This window comes from Manacus candei, unplaced genomic scaffold (genome assembly GCF_025592945.1).
Source record: "Manacus candei isolate 608988 ecotype Guabito, Panama unplaced genomic scaffold, ASM2559294v1 h1tg000018l, whole genome shotgun sequence".
NCBI lineage: Eukaryota > Metazoa > Chordata > Aves > Passeriformes > Pipridae > Manacus > Manacus candei.
Window position 1 is genome coordinate 1,673,717 of NW_026138066.1, and position 18,207 is coordinate 1,691,923.

The 18,207-nt window shown below is 37.3% G+C and overlaps 1 protein-coding gene across 2 annotated transcripts; it reads right to left on the reverse strand.

Annotated features, from left to right (window-relative positions):
- Positions 1 to 2,861: 2,861 nt before the first annotated feature.
- LTA4H (leukotriene A4 hydrolase) lies at positions 2,862 to 18,148 on the reverse strand. 2 transcript variants are annotated; one of them, XM_051784062.1, is made up of 19 exons: positions 17,956 to 18,148; positions 16,876 to 17,006; positions 14,672 to 14,792; positions 14,132 to 14,200; positions 13,317 to 13,421; positions 11,096 to 11,148; positions 10,566 to 10,638; positions 10,133 to 10,273; positions 9,897 to 9,920; positions 8,959 to 9,029; positions 8,735 to 8,846; positions 7,710 to 7,854; positions 7,514 to 7,617; positions 7,033 to 7,103; positions 6,481 to 6,535; positions 5,618 to 5,713; positions 5,028 to 5,110; positions 3,680 to 3,784; positions 2,862 to 3,369 (listed from the first exon to the last, which is right to left on the reverse strand). In XM_051784062.1, the coding sequence occupies exons 1-19, from the start codon at positions 18,100 to 18,102 to the stop codon at positions 3,249 to 3,251; spliced, it is 1,827 nt and encodes a 608-aa protein (XP_051640022.1). In that variant the 5' UTR covers positions 18,103 to 18,148; the 3' UTR covers positions 2,862 to 3,248. The 2 variants fall into 2 exon arrangements, with proteins under 2 accessions (XP_051640022.1, XP_051640023.1); XM_051784063.1 differs by lacking the exon at positions 17,956 to 18,148 and adding an exon at positions 17,440 to 17,902.
- Between the last annotated feature and the right edge of the window lie 59 nt (positions 18,149 to 18,207).

Consider the following 18,207-nt stretch of genomic DNA (forward strand, 5'->3'; position numbering starts at 1 on the left):
AAATCCCCACCTTTGTAAATAAGCGAGATCGATGTATTTGGCTGACTTCATCCAATCAAACCAAACCCAGGGAACACACCTTCTCACGGCGGGACACAACCCCCATTTTTTTTCCAAAGATCACATCAGGAATATAGAAATGAAAATCCAGGAGCTGGAGCTATGTACTAAGATTAGATAAATTTGACTAAGATGCAGTGAAACTGTTCTAAAAACGTAAGGGTTTAACAAGAGTTAAAGTTAACACCTGGCAGTAAATCACAGTAACAAGAACCTCCATGAGGGACAGGGCTGCAAGAGAGTCACCTAAGATTATGGGTTGCTCATGATTGCTAGGATTGAAAGAAGATTGGATTATACTTTTACATCTCTATCCAGAGCAGGATAAAAGCAGGCAGTAGAGGAAGCAAACCTGCTTTGCTTGGTTCCATGATCAAGTTTGAAAACAAATTTTTTAATGTAGGTGAGGAAAAGATCAATTAATTTCCATTGCCCTTTCCCTTATGCTCTGAAAGAAGTTACTAGAACAGGTAGCAACAAATACTAGGCCATAGCTGCACACTATCAAGCCCAGTGCTGCTATGTCATGCTTCCTTTGCAGGCAGATGCAAAGAGGAAAAGATGTGGAGGTACCTGTTATGATGGTGCCAAAATAAAGTTTAGCAATAACCATGTCCACACAGAAGCTGAAAATACCTTTATCTTTAAAGCCAAAACAAGTAACACCACTCATAGTCCATGCTACTTATACTAGTGTTCTCAGACAAAGGGACTACTTGGGGCTTAATTATTGTAGGGAATGTTAGCTTGGGACCCATGGGTGGGAGTCTCTATGTGGGAGACACTGCCCCAGCAGCGCAGTGTAATGAGAATAGTGAAAGCCATGCCTGACACAATTTTCTTTTTTCTGGCTCTGACAACAAGAAACCAGGATTATCTGGCAGCATGAACTCCAGTTGCCAAAGCACTATATATGATACATAGGCTTTTATAACAAAATGTAAGTTACCCCAAAACCAGTGACATAAAGCTTTTATAAAACACAGGACAGTTTTCATTGCAATCTGATAACTCAAACCTGAGCCTGCTGACACCCAGAAACCCCCGCCTCTGACCAAAGCTTTGCCCAAAAGAATCTCCATTCATTCACTAAGGTGATGCTGTAGCAGAAGCCTAATCAGATTTTGGGAGCAAATGAAAGGAACTGCACGAATTTCTAAGCTGAAATATAGAAAAATTCGTTTCAGTGAGGTTCTCCAGCAGAAGTTACCACTTATTCAGGGGAGCAGCAAGAGAGTGAATGGCTCATTACATCCTTAACACAAGAAAGTCTTTAAGTTCTACACACATGAGGAAATTACATTATTTTTGTTCCCCAAGGCCAGTATTTTATTGTGTTTAATAAAAGTTGAGTGCCACAACATTCACAGAAAGATTTTAAGCTGATCTTTCAGCCTCAATAACATACGAGTTAAATTTTCTATAATTTTTATTTAAACTACTTAAACATATGTGGGATAAAGTTGAAGTGAAGCACTTAGAGTGCCTTGAATAAAAGTCAGCAAGGTATGTTCACGCCTTAATTTATCTTAGAGCTGCCTCCACAAAACAACTAATCTCTTGATGAAGTACACTTCATCTATTTGCGTGCTGGTTTTGGCTCTGGTAGAGTTAATTTTCTTTGGAGTAGCTGGTATGGAGCTATGTTTTGGATTTGTGCTGGAAACAGTGTTGATAACACAAGGATGATGTTGTTATTGTTGAGAAGTGCTCACACAGAGCCAAGGCCTTTTCTGCTTCTCACCCCACTCCACCAGTGAGGAGGCTGGAGGTGCACACGGAGCTGGGAGGGGACACAGATGGGACAGCTGACCCCACTGACCAAACGGACACTCCATACCCTATGGCATCGTGCTCAGCATATAAAGCTGAGGAGGGAAGAAGCAGAAAGAGGGGAAAAATGTTCAGAATGATGGTGTTTGTCTTCCCAAGTCACTGTAATGTGTGATGGAGCTCTGCTTTTCTGGAGATGGCTGAACACCTGCCTGCCCATGGGAAACAGTGAATGAATTCCTTGTTTGGCTTTGCCTGTGTGTGCAGCTTTTACTTTACCTATTAAACTGTATTTATCTCAACCCCTGAGTTTTCTCATTTTTACTTTTCCAATCCTCTCCCCCATCCCACTAGGGGGAGCGAGTGAGCAGCTGCCTGGTGATTAGTTGCTGGGTGGGGTTAAACTATGACAACTTGAAAGCTTGTAAGGATCAAAACTCAGAACATAAATTAATCAATTGTCAGGTTCTCCCCTTTTAAGTGCTATTATTTAATCCAAGCCTTTTGTCACGACCTATATTTGCTATTCTTCTCCCCTAAATCAGCACTTTTGGTTTTGTTTGTTGCTTCTTTGCACGGGATTATCCCTATGTCAACAGATTTAATTTATACAAACATATCACCTCCAGGGAAAGCAGTCCTTACCAAACTCGCTGCAAAACCCAGCCTAGAGATGGCAGCATTCCCCACAGCATCACCTACGCCACCACCTTGAACTGCAGCGCTGTAACAAATCCAGGAAACACCCCTCTCCCATTGTTTTCACACTTACCTCTAAGTTGTTATAGTAGCACAAGGGGTAGAGCCCAGAACCGGTTAAAAATGCAAATATTAAAAATATCAAACTGGGTAAGGAAAGACTTGGACTTTAGCTCCCCTGCAATAATAAGTTTTGAAAATATATAGTGAGTGGGTTGAAAACCACCTTCATAGTCCTTTTGGACTCAAAAATTTCTCCCACAACAAAACAGTAAATAAAACAAAAGTATTAAATCAAAACTTTTTGCACAGATCAGTACACAGGCAAGTAGGGAAACAAAAGATTTATTTTGTAGTCTTTAGATACTTGAAGTTTCAATCACCGTGCTATGGAAAAGAATGCTGTGCACAAAGAGTCATACCATCCACCAATTAATTTTTCATGTTTTTCAATTCTATCACTGACAAATGACTGACATCTCAGAAGTTTCTGTGTGTTCTAAAAATTGCTTGTAACAAAAACATTCTTCCAGTTCCAGAGATGTAGCAATTTTGCTGCTTTACCTGGAAGTGCAAAATAGAAAGTACTGAATTTGATTTGGAAAATTAATTTTAAGCTACATCAGTACCAAAGCAGCAGAGCATTTAATGGCATAATCAAGCACGCATATCAACAGTTTGGGCAACAAGTCTCTTCTTTCAGGAACAAGAAAATTTCACTGGTCCTGCTTCAAGTCTTTGCCCACAAGCATTGAAGTGACTGGGTGCATAGAGGGTCTATGCTCCAGAAATGTCTTGACAGCCAGATCTCGACTCTTGTCAAAACTGTAAAGGTCCCTGTAAAAGAAGGAGGAGGGAGGGGAAGCACCATTACAAAAATCTAGAAAAACAGTACACCAGGGATTTCCTCAAGGTTTTACTTTTCCCTTGAAAGCCTCGCCTTAAGGTGCATACTGGGATTAAGCTTTCTTCTATGAAAAAAAGTCAGCAAGTGGAAAGCGACTCAGAAGATAAGCTTGGTCACAGTATTCCGAGAATTCTCTATTATATCACTTAAAGGTGTGCCATAAATGCATTTCTATTATACATTCCATTATACTAGAAATGCCAACAGCATGAGCTCCTACAATTTGGAGATTACTTTTACCTGAACAAGGGTCGAGTAAACTTCATCCTGCCCTGATCTGTTGCCATTTTTAGAGCCAGAGGAATAGCTTCTTCCCACTTGGACCTGATACAGAGACGCAGCCATCTGGAGATGGGGGGGCAAAGAAAAAATTTGCACTTTTATTTTCATTTGTGGTGGTTGGTTATATTACGACTCTGTTCCCATAAACATTCCGGGCACTGCTCTGTCATCACGGGAGTGAGATTCTAGCTAAATTCAACATAAAATATTTAGTGTTTGACTAGCATAGTACAAAGGTGAACTTTTCCATAAAACAGGAAAAAATTGCAACCAAGTTTCTCCAAAATGGTCTGATTATCTTCTGAAGCTATGTAATTTTTTATATTACAATAGTGTCTAGTTGTATCACTCAGAATTAGAGCTGAACTATACAGCCCTTGTCATATTTGACCAAGTGATTATAGAAAACCCCGAAAAACAAACCAGCAAAAAATCCAAACAAAATATCACAAGCTACTGGCATGTGCTTGTTTTGTTTAAAAAAAGAGAAGAAATTCATCTTGTTACAGGAAGTTGGAACTATATGTTTAAAATACTTAGTTTTTTAAATAAGAAACTAAGAACTCCCCCCAGTTAAGGCAGAACAGTGGTAACTATTTTAAATGTATCCAAGTAGGTAACAGTAGCAAAATATGCAATACTTCAAGATACCTTTTGAGCTTACTTATATCCCGATGGGGTACCTTTTTCCAACAAGTGACATGTGCAAACACAATTTGTAAGTATAAAATAGAAGAAATTAGGGTGGCATGAGGATCAATTTAGCCAGAAGTACTTACTGCTTGTTTAGAAATTTCCCCTTTGACACTTACTTTTTTTAATGAGACAAATTTTTTATAATAGTAAGCAATAAAATATGACAAAAAAAATTTCAAGTTGTGTTGAAAAAAACATTGGTACATCAGCAGAAAAACTGACTAGGTTAAGTCCTGACGACCAGGTGCTGACTAAATATTGGAAAGATTGGTCACTATTGTTTTATTCAAGACCACCCCCAAAATAAGTTACCAGGTTGTCAGGTTCCTTTGCTAGCATGACAGATTAAAATAAGGTACAGCTAATCCACTGTCCACTTTGAGTTCTTCTACCAGACTGTATTTGCCCAACTCACAGTAACAGAACACGACTCTGGTAAGCATGTTTGCACATGTACTTTTAAAAAAAAGCCACAACAACAACAACAAAAAACCCAAATCCAAAGTCTGCACCAGTTCTGTACAAAGGACGTCTCAGACCATTTATGAAGCAGGACAATTCGTTTTATGAAAGCATTTAATATTAGGAAAGTGCCCACACTAGAACCAACCTGAATCTTATTTCAGAATTGTTTATAGCATTGAAGTCATATACTTCCTGCATGCGTTTGACATGTGACAATGGAAGAGGTGCCTGAAAAAGAAATTGCACAGTCAGAATAAGCCAGAGGAACACTTCAAGCCAGATACTTCAAAAATAAACAGGGTAATCAAGAAGACTGATGCTACAAAGAAACTGAAATCTTACAAATATTTTATTTGTTCCTTTCACCTTTCCACAGTATTAGGGAACAGGCAAGGAATAAATATCAGCTAAATCCCACATCCAGTACTATCAAAACAATCAAAACAAAGTATTTGCATTCCATTTGATTTATAGCTTATTTGCTATAACATCAAATACAGGCAAATTCAAGCATCATCTCATAGTTTTCTTTTTACCTTTCAATCCAAAATACTCTATATGTTGCTTGTTAACTGAAGAGCCAGACATAAATCAGGGAGGCAAGGCTGAAGGTTTTAATAACCATGTATGGTGAGAGCAGATTAAGTTAGTAAAACTTAAAAGAACAACTTAATTCCAAAGCACTGTGTCTGCTCTTGCGATACCAGAATCAAGTCACCCCAGGTGCACATTTACCTCCAGAAGCAACAGTGCCAGGAACTCAATTAACTGATGAGATGACATTTCCTTCAGGTCTGCTGAGCTGAATGAGCCCAAATCACTGTCTTTTGCCTAAAAGAGAATGGTTACTTAATTTTTAATAGGTATTTAAAAAGTACAATAGGGTGTAATTTTCTGTTTTGGCATCCGCACTTACTGTTGAGGCATTTCACATAAAGAAGATATTGATTTCTATCTGTGCAGGATGTTACAATAAGGGGAAGGGAGGGATTTAAGCTGCTGTCTGATGTTTGTATTCTTCACTTATTTTCTCTCCACTGATCTTTTTATCTCCACTGTCTTTCTGTTAGTTAGGTGAAAAGCCACAGAGCTAACAAAAGGAAGGTATGCTGAATTCTCTATTAGTTGTATGTTTTTTATGGTTAAAATTAGGAGAAAATTATGTGGTATTAGTTACTTATTACAACTTATGTATTTCAGCTTTTGATGGGAAATGCATAACTTCACTATAACATAGTAGGACTATTGCTGATACAATATAATCAGTGATGCAGAGATATCTTGGCATTTGTTTTTAAATCAAGTCATAATATCAGGGTTTCAAAAAGAATATTCTCAGTTCAGTTACTACATATGTTTAACAAGAAGCTGGCTGTGTGCCTTGTTAAAATATGTACCACACTTCACCAACATAAGTCATAGCTAATCCACAAACTTTGATGAAAAGCTAGTCTAGGAAATGCAGAATCCTTGGTAGCCAAACTATCACCATAAATACACGCTCTTTCAGCAAACAATAGATTTCAGAAAAGAAGGGCTCACTTTGTACAACAAAGTTTTACAAGATACAGACACCTCAGCATTCTTTAACTACTCACTTCAATCCATCTTTGGCTCAAGGCAACACAAGCATTTGCTAGTGTCATATCATACCTGTCAAATATTAAAAACAAAGGATCACACTTCGGAAACAGAAAAAGCACCTGTAATATTTTTTACAAGAATAATTAGAAATTATTCTCAAGTGGTTCCACATTTGTTCATTGTATGCTCCAACTCAATACTGCAACACAATTTACAAAAGATATCACTATCCCTTGATCCCACAGACTCCTAAAATGATTAATACTCAGCATATATGCTCATACATATATTACATCTTAAAGTTGAAAAGAGAAGACTGTTGTAACAATGTGCCAGAAAAAACAACCTTTCCTGGCAACTTTCAAAGCAAAATGAATTTCCACCAGAATAAAAGACTGAAAATGTTAACGGTGATGTTTTTTTCTCCTACATAGTAGTAGGGCATTCTCTAATAAAATGTTTGTAAGAAGACTTTAACCCTATTTACAAACTGTTTCATGACTGTTTGGAAAAATCATATGCAATCTGAAGAAGGAAAAGATGAACTTCAGAAGAATGCAGCTTACGTAGGCTTCACTGGTGGCATTCCTGGAGCATGAAACCATGAGTTCCAATCAACTTTATCAAGAACATCTACCTACAAAGCAACACAAAATCTTATTAAATTTTAAATGTGAATTAATGGTTTCGTTGTTCTTTTCTGTTTGGTTGGTTTTTTGTTTGGTTGCATTTGTTTTTTGAGAAAAGCATACCCTATGAAATCTAGTTTTAACCTTTTTTTTTTTGTTTTATTAACATTGCTCCATTTACCCTGGAGAATCCTATACAGATTACTTCAAAACAAAATATTCCCTTCTATGGAAAGAAAAAAAAAAAAGGCATCATAATGCAAACCTATCTTTACAAAATGCCAGATTACATCATACTAAGATATTGAAATAAAGAAAAGAAAAATAAAGAACTGGTCTTTAAAGATGATAAATCATGAGTTATACCGTAATTTCACATTAAAAGGTTTCAAGCAATTAGTTTTAAATACTACTCAACCTTATCCTTGAAGTAGGAGTACAAGAACTTCTTCCAGTCCTCTGTTACTATGCTCTTATAAGCAAACTGCTGAACGTAAGCCTTCAAGAAGCCCATGAAGACATCTAACAGTTAAAAAACATATTGTTTCAGTGTTTGAAACAATTTTGAAATTAAAATGGAAAACAATAAAATATAAGGTCTGACTAACACTTACCTGGTCCTCCAAGAAGTTGTTCAAGGTAAAAAAGCAAAGCAAAGCCTTTCTCATACGGAACAGATGAATAGGCAACATCAGGATCTACTTCATCCAGATTAAGGACAAGGTTAGTTACAGGATTTTTATCTCCAAGAGTATTTATCTGTGTCAAAAACACAAGAAAAGATATTAATCTAGGAAAACTAGCACTCTTTCAAATCACTAATAGTTCTCTCTATAAAGTATAAACCATCCAAAACTAAGACAGCCTCATTTCAAAGCATTCTTTCTCATTCTTTTTCCTGAAGTTCTGAATCTGCACAAAACATAGTTTACTAAAATTTTTCTCGTTTATCAGTGCCTGATCGTGTAACAAACAGAAAGATGTTATGACCAATCACCGTGTGCTCCAGCTGTCATAACCATAAGCACCTATTAAACTATCCATTTTTATCCCTTTATTAATAAACTATTTAACCACCTGATTTAAATGGTTGATATGAAGAAAAAAATGTAAACCAGTGCACACTGCATCACCAAAGAGAATGAGAGGGCTGGAAATATCGCAGACTGAAATCTTAAAACTAAGGTTTGACCATGCTACTTAAACACAAAACTAAACAACCCTTTTAGACACAGAAAAAAACCCAAAACAGTTACTTGCATGAGGCATTGGAAATTTGGATGGTCACGCATGCATATAATTTTGACAAGCTTTTAGCTGCCTACCAGTACGGCAAGAGGTAACACTGCAATTTAGCCTTACCCAAAAATAAGCAGGGGAGTCTCTAAAGATGTTACTTAAGCTGTCACTTACAGGACAGTTTAAAATAGATTAAAAAGCTTTATCTAATCTGTGTATATTAAGCTATTACCTTGGGAAGCAATCATACACCTTGGAATCAAAGCTGTTCATCATCTAATAAGAAAGTATTAGGAAAGCTGACTCAATTAATTTTATTTGTGGGAAACACATGAAAACAGCTTTTTTAATTTAGATATAGTCTTAAGCATAAAGTTGTGATAACTTTAAAAATATTTACCGTATTCTGCAGTTCTCTCCAGCCTCCCAGGGCTTGGAAGTGCCTGAACTGCTCACCAAACAACCGACCACCAATCCTGCGTTCCAAATATACAGTGTGACCCTCATTCAGCCTGGAAACACATTGATAAAGTCAGCACCATAGGATGGCAAAATGAATTTGGTTGGTCTCTTTACAGATTAAATTTAAAATATCATATGCATTGCACTGAACATCATACCTACCAAAAATGCTCCCATGTTTTGTTGGTTACCAAATTTCCTGTCCAGCTATGAGAGATTTCATGAGCAATAACCTAAAACACAGAAAACAGATATAAAATTTAGACTCCTCTGGAAAAGGAACATCGAATTCCAACAGAAAGACTAAAATCCTGATAGGATCTTATTTACTACATTACATTCCAAAAGTCAGCCACCATTCATAGTTCTGTAGACCTATCCATATAAATCTCAAGTAGAGGACTAACTCCCCTAACAAACCTTCTACAGAAATAACTTTGAATGCCCAGCCTGCAAGCCATAGAGCCACACTGATCAACAAAAATCCTCTGGTAGCTTGGTGTAGGTAACTCATTTATGAAATCACATTTCAGAATACAGAATACCAAGTGATGGGCTAGTACTACTTTCCCACCTAAGCAACTTCTGCAGTGCTGTGATTTTCCAAAATATCAAACAGGAAGTCACCCCTGGAAGGCTAATGATGCACAACACATTAAAAAGTATCCATATTTCTGTATTCTTGGTATAAGAAAATCTTCTTTTTTTCTTTAGCAGTACATCAGTCAAGTAGAAACACATATGAAATAAAAAAATACTCAGAGCTCTCACCTTTCCAAAAAAAAAAAATTACTCAAATTGTACTCATTACTTTCACTTTATAGTAAATTGTACATAATATGAGTTTTAGTTCATAGATACACGTATAGAGGAAGATGTTCCCTAGAAACAATTCCAATTAGGCCAATTCAGTTGTTGTTTTTAAACATATCTATACATAGGTGTTGTGGTTTAACAGGACAGGAAAAGAGCTACAGAGCAGCTAACCCCAGTCACCCCCTATACATACAGGCACCATCTGTCCATTATACAAAATACATACATCTCCAGTTTTCTAGAATTTACTTAGAATGAAAAACAAGAACCTATTTTGGACTTACATTTGACAGAGATCGATCACCTGCCTAGAAAAGAAAAGAAAAAAATAACTTAGTTGTCAGTTCAAGTAAACCTCAAAATAGACCACTTAATGCAGTTTCTAGTACAATCCCTAACTCCTAAGGAGGTAGGAACAGGTCTGTCTAAGAAGATTAATCCAATTTGTACGTTACTATCCACCACTTGATGGGTACAAGTCAACTTATCCTTAGGCCTTGCTTATCACTGTTATACTTACCAATAGTGTTGGAGTTACAAAAGTGAGACAAGGATTCTCCATACCACCATAAGGAAAAGAAGGTGGTAAGACTAACAAATCATACTGTCCCCATACATAAGGTCCTGCTAAATCTTCTGCTGTTTTCAGCATAGCTTCAGCCTGAAACAAGAATCCACATTAGTTTCTAAGATGAATTCTGACTACAAGCACTGAACAAACAATAAGCAATGGATCCCATATTTCATCCTCTGTCACCTTGGTGAGTCCCACATGCAAAATGAGTACAAGACTGTACCAATATGTATTTGCAGTAATAATTTTGTGCTGCAAACATTTTTGGGAGAGAAAGAAGAGCTACAGATGAACAAAACAGTTAAACTCAGTTTGTTCCTTTTCCAATACTATGTGAAAATAGTTTACAAAACTTTTATTATTGTTTTTCATTACCCACCTCAGAAAACTCATAGGCTGATTTATCCACTAGCTCCTTTTCAGCCCACACCAGTGTCCTTGGGCTAATCTTTCTGTTGAAAGTAAAAATAAATGCCAATAAGACACTATGAACCAGAAATAATTCTATGGGAAACCAACATAGAAAGCGTATGTTTAACTTTGCATTATTATGCATTATTATGGCCTAGATTAACACAACCTTGTGCAGATGAGAAATGAAGCTGAAGCTATACTTATCTGCCTTTTGTACATGACAAGGCTTATCTGTTACCCAGGAAAGATCTATTTCCTGTGCTAAACTGTAAACCCTTAAGAGCTTTTTCAGTTCCAAACACTTCACTTTTTACAGCAAAAGTAAAAGGATTATGCAAGAGCAAATCAATATACATGCAGTTTGATACAAACAGGTTAACTGAACCTTTAAGACCTTTTAAAACTAGAAAAAAGACCAAGAAACAAATTTTTTAAAAAGATAACTCTGAAGATTTATTATAGTTATTAATATTTATAGTGTGCAGATTCACTCACCTGCTTTCTAAAGCTCCAACCACTAAAGCAAACAAGTAGCAAGGTACGGGAACCTAGTGAAGAACATGAGGAAAAAAAAAGAAATCTTATTTGTAATGTCAGTTAGCAAGACCACTGATTCAGAGAAAAACAAAGATATGTAAATAAAGAAGTTTTCCTCTACAGTTTCCTGCCTTAAAGGCAGGTATTGTTTTTTTAAAGGCACTCCCCAAATGATATTCCATAGGATGTACTTCCTGTTCAAAAGAAAGTCAGTTTTCCATATTCATTTCAGTTAAATTAAATTTTATAGAAGGAGAAGTTAAGAGACACTGTTTGGATAAAGGGCAGTTTTATCACACAGAAGGATGCAGGAAGAGCGTTAATGAAGTAAACAAGAATATTTATGGATATAAAAAATTCAGGAAAAATCAAAATGTATGTATTTGATTTCCACGTTTGTAATTAAAACAAACTCTGAGTATTTGTTATTTTTACGAAAAAACTTCAAACTGGAATATCTTCATAGAGAAATGTTTTCTCTGAGTGCTCTGGAAAGAAAAGGGCATAATAGAGCCATCCCTGTAAGAGTTCCACTTTATCTGATTAACACTGTTAAATAAGTAAGTAATACTTTACATCATAATTAGTTGGAGACAACATTTCAGAAAATTTTATTCCACCATTATCTCCAAACTATTTAAATATCATTTATTAAAATACCCATATCATCATGTGTGTTTTAATTTTACCTATTAATCCATAGAACATATTCTTGAAAAGAACAAAGTCCATTGACTTAAGTAATAGACAAGTTATTACAAAATTGTCAATATATCCCTATATTTTGATGTCCAATTTGCTATTTTGACATTCTGAAATTCAAATGTCAATGGCTCTTGGGTGGTAAACTCATTTTTACAGAGGCTGGTCTCCACTACACTTCTAACCAGCCTGTCCACACAAGAGCAAAAAAAGTAGTTCTACATAAGCTCAGCACACTTACATATCCAAAAGCTTGATGCATTTGCCTCTTTTATCTCAGGAAACACATTTGTCTTTTTTCATTTATATATTTTGCGCTTAATGCAATTTTTTGGTAAAAGGAAAACATGTCTTTTCTAAAAAATAATGGTTTTCTAAATTGTACAGGTTCACCAAACTTATCAACAATGTATTTCTAGATAACATACAGCTCTGGATAACACACAGCATAGAAACCTTAAGTACTAGATTGTGAGTGGCAAATGTTTTGGCTCCACAGAGAAGGCAAAACACTGCATTTTGATGAGCTCTCAGATAAGGTAACTATTTTTTCCCTCTCTGTCCTCTTGCCTCCCTCAGGTTTCACAGAGCAACCAAATGAAACCCAAGAGCTGCTGCAGTTCAGAGTAGGTTCCCCTCCTCTCCTCCAATCACACAATTCCATCCCTCCTTGCAGTCATTAAGTCTCTCAATAGCCCAGATCTTCTGTAAAAACAATTTATATTTCAAGCTTATGTTAATTTTATCTGCTTGTTCAGCAAAACGAACTAGAATCACCAAGAGATCCCATAAGCATCAGAACTGTAATCCAAAAACCTGTGAGAAGAAAAATGCCAGAAGAGTAAATTGAGACTGCCGCTTTAGGAGCAGTGGAATCATTAAATTAGCTGCACCACTTAATAGCATTTCATCCAGAGAACAGTAACATTAAATTCCCTGAAGATACTTTCCACAGAAGCCAAAGTTTTCACATTAAAAAAAAAAATTCAGGATCTCTGCTGTCAGAATTTGCCTAACTTCAAGCTAAAAATTGGTTTCAATGCTGAGCTTCACTGCTAAGATCTTGGTGAGCTTAAAATTTGCAGTATATGTTCTCTAAAACCTACTCTCATGTTATTTGTGTCTGCATTATTTTCCAAGGATCAGTGCAGACAGAAACGATTTTGACAGGACTAGCTTTGAGTACACCAAATGTTTTCAATACTTGAATTTTGCTTTTCTGGGAATGCCAAAAAAGACCAGTAAACACCGCCAGCACTTACTGGCTGTCTTCTCAGAACAAGATCTGAGGTATCTGAAATAGGAGGTATTATGGATCTCCAGATCCATAATACCTCCTATTTCTAGAATAGCAAAGACCCACCATGAGTAGTCACATGATTTCCTGATGACATCAAAACCATCTCTGAAGTGATTGTGAACTGCATGAGTCAGGAATAAGACCGTGGGCATCCATTTACTCTCCTGGAGCACTTACATTCTGACTGAAACAGTATATCTTCCGACTGCTGTCCTCTGGGTCAGGCATCTCTCCATCACGGTTAGCGCTCATGAGAGCCACCAGCTCTTTTGGAATGGATATCTGAAAGGTCACCCAACTCTAAGCAATGCAGGCAGCACATAGGATTACACAACAGACTAGAAGCAGTGGTAACAAAGTGATAACAAAGAGTAGCCCAGATCGTTCTGTGGTTAAGTCATCTCCATCAAGTAGAATATAATGTATGTGGAAAATTTTGTCTTGAAGACCGGTAATATTTAATTGAGCCGAAGGATTACCTCCACCAGAAGTTAAAAGTCTCACTTTCTTCAGACAACTGAATTATAATGTCATATTGCACATCTTGCTGTTTGATTCCTTAAAACAATCAAACTATCAAACTGCAAAGATCCCCTAACTACATAGCAAAAGAAATACTTAAAGGAATACATAAGAGTAATTTCAAGAATTTTTATGCTACAGCATTCTTTGTTGTCTTACTTCTTGCCATTCTTAATTTTAGGACTTATTTCTTTCTTACTACTGTATTTCTTTCTTTTGGAAATAGATATGTGTGAATGAAAAGACTTGATATAATATATATATCAGAAAACATAAAAGCTAGAGGAGTACTACAGGGAAGATAAACAGTTCTTGGCTCTTACATTAAGCTGAAAATCAACATTCTCTGTTTTTATTTTGGGCCACATGCTGGCAGCTACAAGAAAATCCCCCAAAAATGAGTGAATATAAATTCTCCCATTGTTGCAGTTGTCTTTAGTTAAGATACACATTGACTTAGGTTCATTTACCTCTGCATAGTAGGTTAGTTTCACGGCAGGTGTGTCTTGGCATGGAAAGATGGCTCTGCAGTGGGTAGCCTAGAGAGGGAGAAAAGAAAAAAGTTATAACAGCCTTTCTAATGCAGAGGACTAGAAATAAATCAACTAATGTGTTATTGTGGAAATCTATACAGCTCTTCCAGAGAATTCATTATCCACAAACCAATACTTCTATCAGTTATATATGACAGAAGTTTTTAAGGCTTTTGCAAAAGAAATAATGGTAGGTAAGACTGATCAGCAGCCACATATATTGATTACAAAGTAGTGTATGTTCTTCAACAACTGAAGAGTGTAAAGCTCTTACAGAATTATTAAACTGCAAACATGTAAAAAATCTCATCAGTATCCTGGCATTAAGTGTTTCCCTTTAGGACTTTTGACATGCACAATTAGAAGTTATGGGCTACTGTACCTTCCCTTAGCAGACTTCCTCTCCAGCTCTGTAGAAACCAGAGGAAAATAATAGTGGTATGTAAACAAGCTTAAAAAAAAAAAAAAGTACTCAACCTGACACTGGCTGAAGAGAAATGGGTGTTTCTTTCCAGAAGTTTGCTCTGGAGTAAACCACTGGAGAGCTGAAGACTTTGGAGAGCTTTCAAAAGAGATTTCAACAATTGCTTCTTGTCCCCTGTGTAATAAAGAACATAGACTGTTTTGACACAAATCCTGATCACACTGAAATACCTCTGCAAAGACTTCTGGAAAATAGGTCTGCAGCACTGTCTCAAAAGCATTAAAAATGAGAACAAGTAGCATACTAAGCACAACTTTTCCCTTCAAATTATGATAGTAAAAATTAGATAGTTTATTTCAATTTTTATGTCAAAACACTTGTTTATTGTTTTTACTAACCATAAACTTTTCCTTTCCTCTCTTCAAGGAGAACATGGACTTTTTCTTTGAACTATTTGGGCCAGCTACAAATATATAGTTCTATCACAACTATCTAACATTGCACATATACATATAAAAAATGCTCAAACAAAAAAGTGCAAAACCTTACATAGGAAAATACAGAATGTGTATTCTGTAAATAAAAAAAATTTAGATTTTGCTACTGATGTTAATGTTCTGTAAGTATGATCCTTAAGCAGAAAAAAAAGTCTGCAAATTTTCAGTAATTACTGAAAATCCCTATTAACAGTAGGGTTAAGAAGAAAAATAAAAAATGTTCAAATTTTTTTCAGGGTTTCAGAATTCGTGTAAAGTAAAAACTAACGGTTCTGTGAAAGACAGGTATCAGCTTGCTCACAAGAGAACACACACAACCTGACACATTCATACTCTCATTTATTAAAACCATATTTTAACCACCACACCAAAAGCACACAGAAGTACTTGCTTCTATTCTCAGAAAATTCCAGGTTATACATGCAACTTTCTGGAATAAAGAATCCAACCATAAATCAGAACAAACTTCAGCTAATCAGAGGAGCTGGACATTAGATAAGCCGACCAGGCACACATATCTGGTTTATAACCAGCATTCCAAAGTACATATTCAAAAAGAAAAGATAAAATACTTCATATTACCATAAAGACATATTGCTTTCTGAACAGTCAGACTGTCAGTTGTAACTCCTACCCTTTCTTATCGCTCTTTTATTGATACTTACACGGGGGACTATATCTCACACAAAATTATAAATTCTTACGATCACAACTCATAACTCTAACTCCCCTTTTTTTCTTACAAGGAAATTTAGCACTAAAAAGAAAAAAAAAAAGGCATCTGAAAGTCACACAAAAGAAACAGGCCTATGTTTTTGTGTGGACTGTTTGCTCAAGTACGTAATTTGTATAGTTTCATATTAGATCATAAGTGTTTCCCAGAAGGGACAGCTATTGTACAACATTCCTTTCTCTTTCACATTACATGTGTTTCTAAATTGCATTAATTCAAAGTATAACATGAATAAAAAAATTAGAGACCAGACAACAGTTTTTAGAGGTAGTAACTAGTTCTGAAACCCAAAAAGTAAGAAGCAACTTAGTATGTAACTGTATTCAAACAAGGGAACTTTCTCATACAGTCACAGCTTTGGCACCATAGAGGGGTAAGATACTATGGAGTTACAATATATAAAGCAAACTACCAAAAAGCATCTTGTAATTTAGCAACAACCTTTAAATTAATGGAATTTAAGAGGTTAAATTTAAGAATTAACTATGGTTAGTTAATTCTCGATCGTGCTGAGAAAACTCAAGTCCCAGTTTTCAGGGACTTAGTGTAGTCAACACATTAAAACTTTTATTATTTGAAAACATACTTCTATCTAATCATAGTGGTAACCCGAAGTTCTACAGAAATGCAGAGTCAGCCCTTACGTAAAAAAATGGCAAACAGGGGCTGTAACTCCGTGGGCACTACACTGTAGCAATTCTGAAAAGACAGAATTCAGGTAGTTGAAGCAGAAATAATATTACTGATGAGAAGCACTGGAAAAATTTTGATACATTACATGTTATTTTGCTACTCAGTTTAGCAAGTAATTTTATACATGATATATGATCTGGGAGTAGGTAAAAAGACTCCCAAAGTTTTGCTAATGAAAATCAAATACCAAATTAATCTACAAGATCATATCAAATGAATGCAACACCCTAATTTAAGTCCCTTTGCAAGCTTTACAGAACAACCCTACAGGCAGACAAGCAGCTTATACAGTGCATTTTGGAAACTACCTAAAGGAACAGACAAAAGTGTGTACCTTCTTAGCTCCTTAGGAAATGTTATTTCCAGGGGAGTCCCCTTGAAACTGTGCTTTTCCCCAAAAGCAAATTGTGCGTCCTGTCCATTTACAGTCACTCTAAATACCTGTACATCTCTTGTATCCAAGACCTGCGATGAAGAAAACATTACATACCTGTTAAATAGTGTAATAATAAATGCAATATTTATGAAATCTTAAACACAAGTCTCTCCAAAGGAACAAGTATTTACTAAGTAAAACCAGAAAAACTGCCTAACTGTGTTGACCACTGGGAACAAGCATTTTAAGAGAGCAGCACTGAACTGGGAAAACTGGAGGGGAAAGAGGAAAAAAAACAACTTCTGATCATGGAAGCAGAAACAGGAGTTTACTAAGTGAACTACGAAGGTATCGGGCTTCACAGTACTGCAGTGAAGTGTAAAATGATATAAAAGCCTCTGCCAAGGCTTCCATCGTGGAACAAGCCACTGTAAATCCAGGCTTTCGCTCAACAGAAGATGATCTAAATAGTGCAACACTCCCATTTGTAGCTCGAGTGAAGTGTTACTTTTTATTACTTACAGGATTAGGCTTTTTTCTTAAGAAAATAAGTGCCAACCGCATAAGAATTTTATGGAGTCAGCATGAGAAGAAGCCCATAAACCCCAAACTTCACATATAGAGGAGCTAATGAAGTTCATACTCTTATTTGCAAAAATAACCGAGAAAGCAGCTGGCATAACGAAACACACAGGTGAAAAAGCCCTAAGCGTAGTTTTCCACTGATTTATTCCCATCTTTTTGGCAACACCCTATTCGCCGTTTCAACGAGAAAACACGCATTTCTGCTCTTCCTTTGCCCACCGCGCCGGCTCCGGGGGCCAGGCGGGAACCGGGGGCTGCGAGGCGCTGTCAGCCGCCGAGCCCGGGGGTCCGGGGAGGGCCAAGCGGCGGGAGGGAAGGAAGGAAAGAAGGAAGGAGCGGGCCGCCGGCCGTGGGAGGGGAAGGACGCGGGAGACAGATGAGGGAAGGCGGCACCGGCGCGGGCTGCGCGGGGTCTCCCCTCACCCCCGAGCCCCCCCCGCCTCCCGCCGTTACCAGGCAGCGCAGCGCCTCGCGCTCGGCGCGCGCGGTGAGACCGGCCGTGCCCCGCAGCGCCCGCGCGCCGAAGTCCGCGCGGCAGCGCAGGTGGAGGTGCCGCGTGAGGCAGCACGCGGGCGACGAGAACGAGCTCGGGTCCGCCATCGCTCGCGCGCCGTCTGCCCGCCCCGCGCGCCCGCGAGCAGCACCGCGGCCGCCCCACCCGCCGCGGGGAGGGAGCGGGGGCGGCCAGCGCGCCGGCCCCTGGGA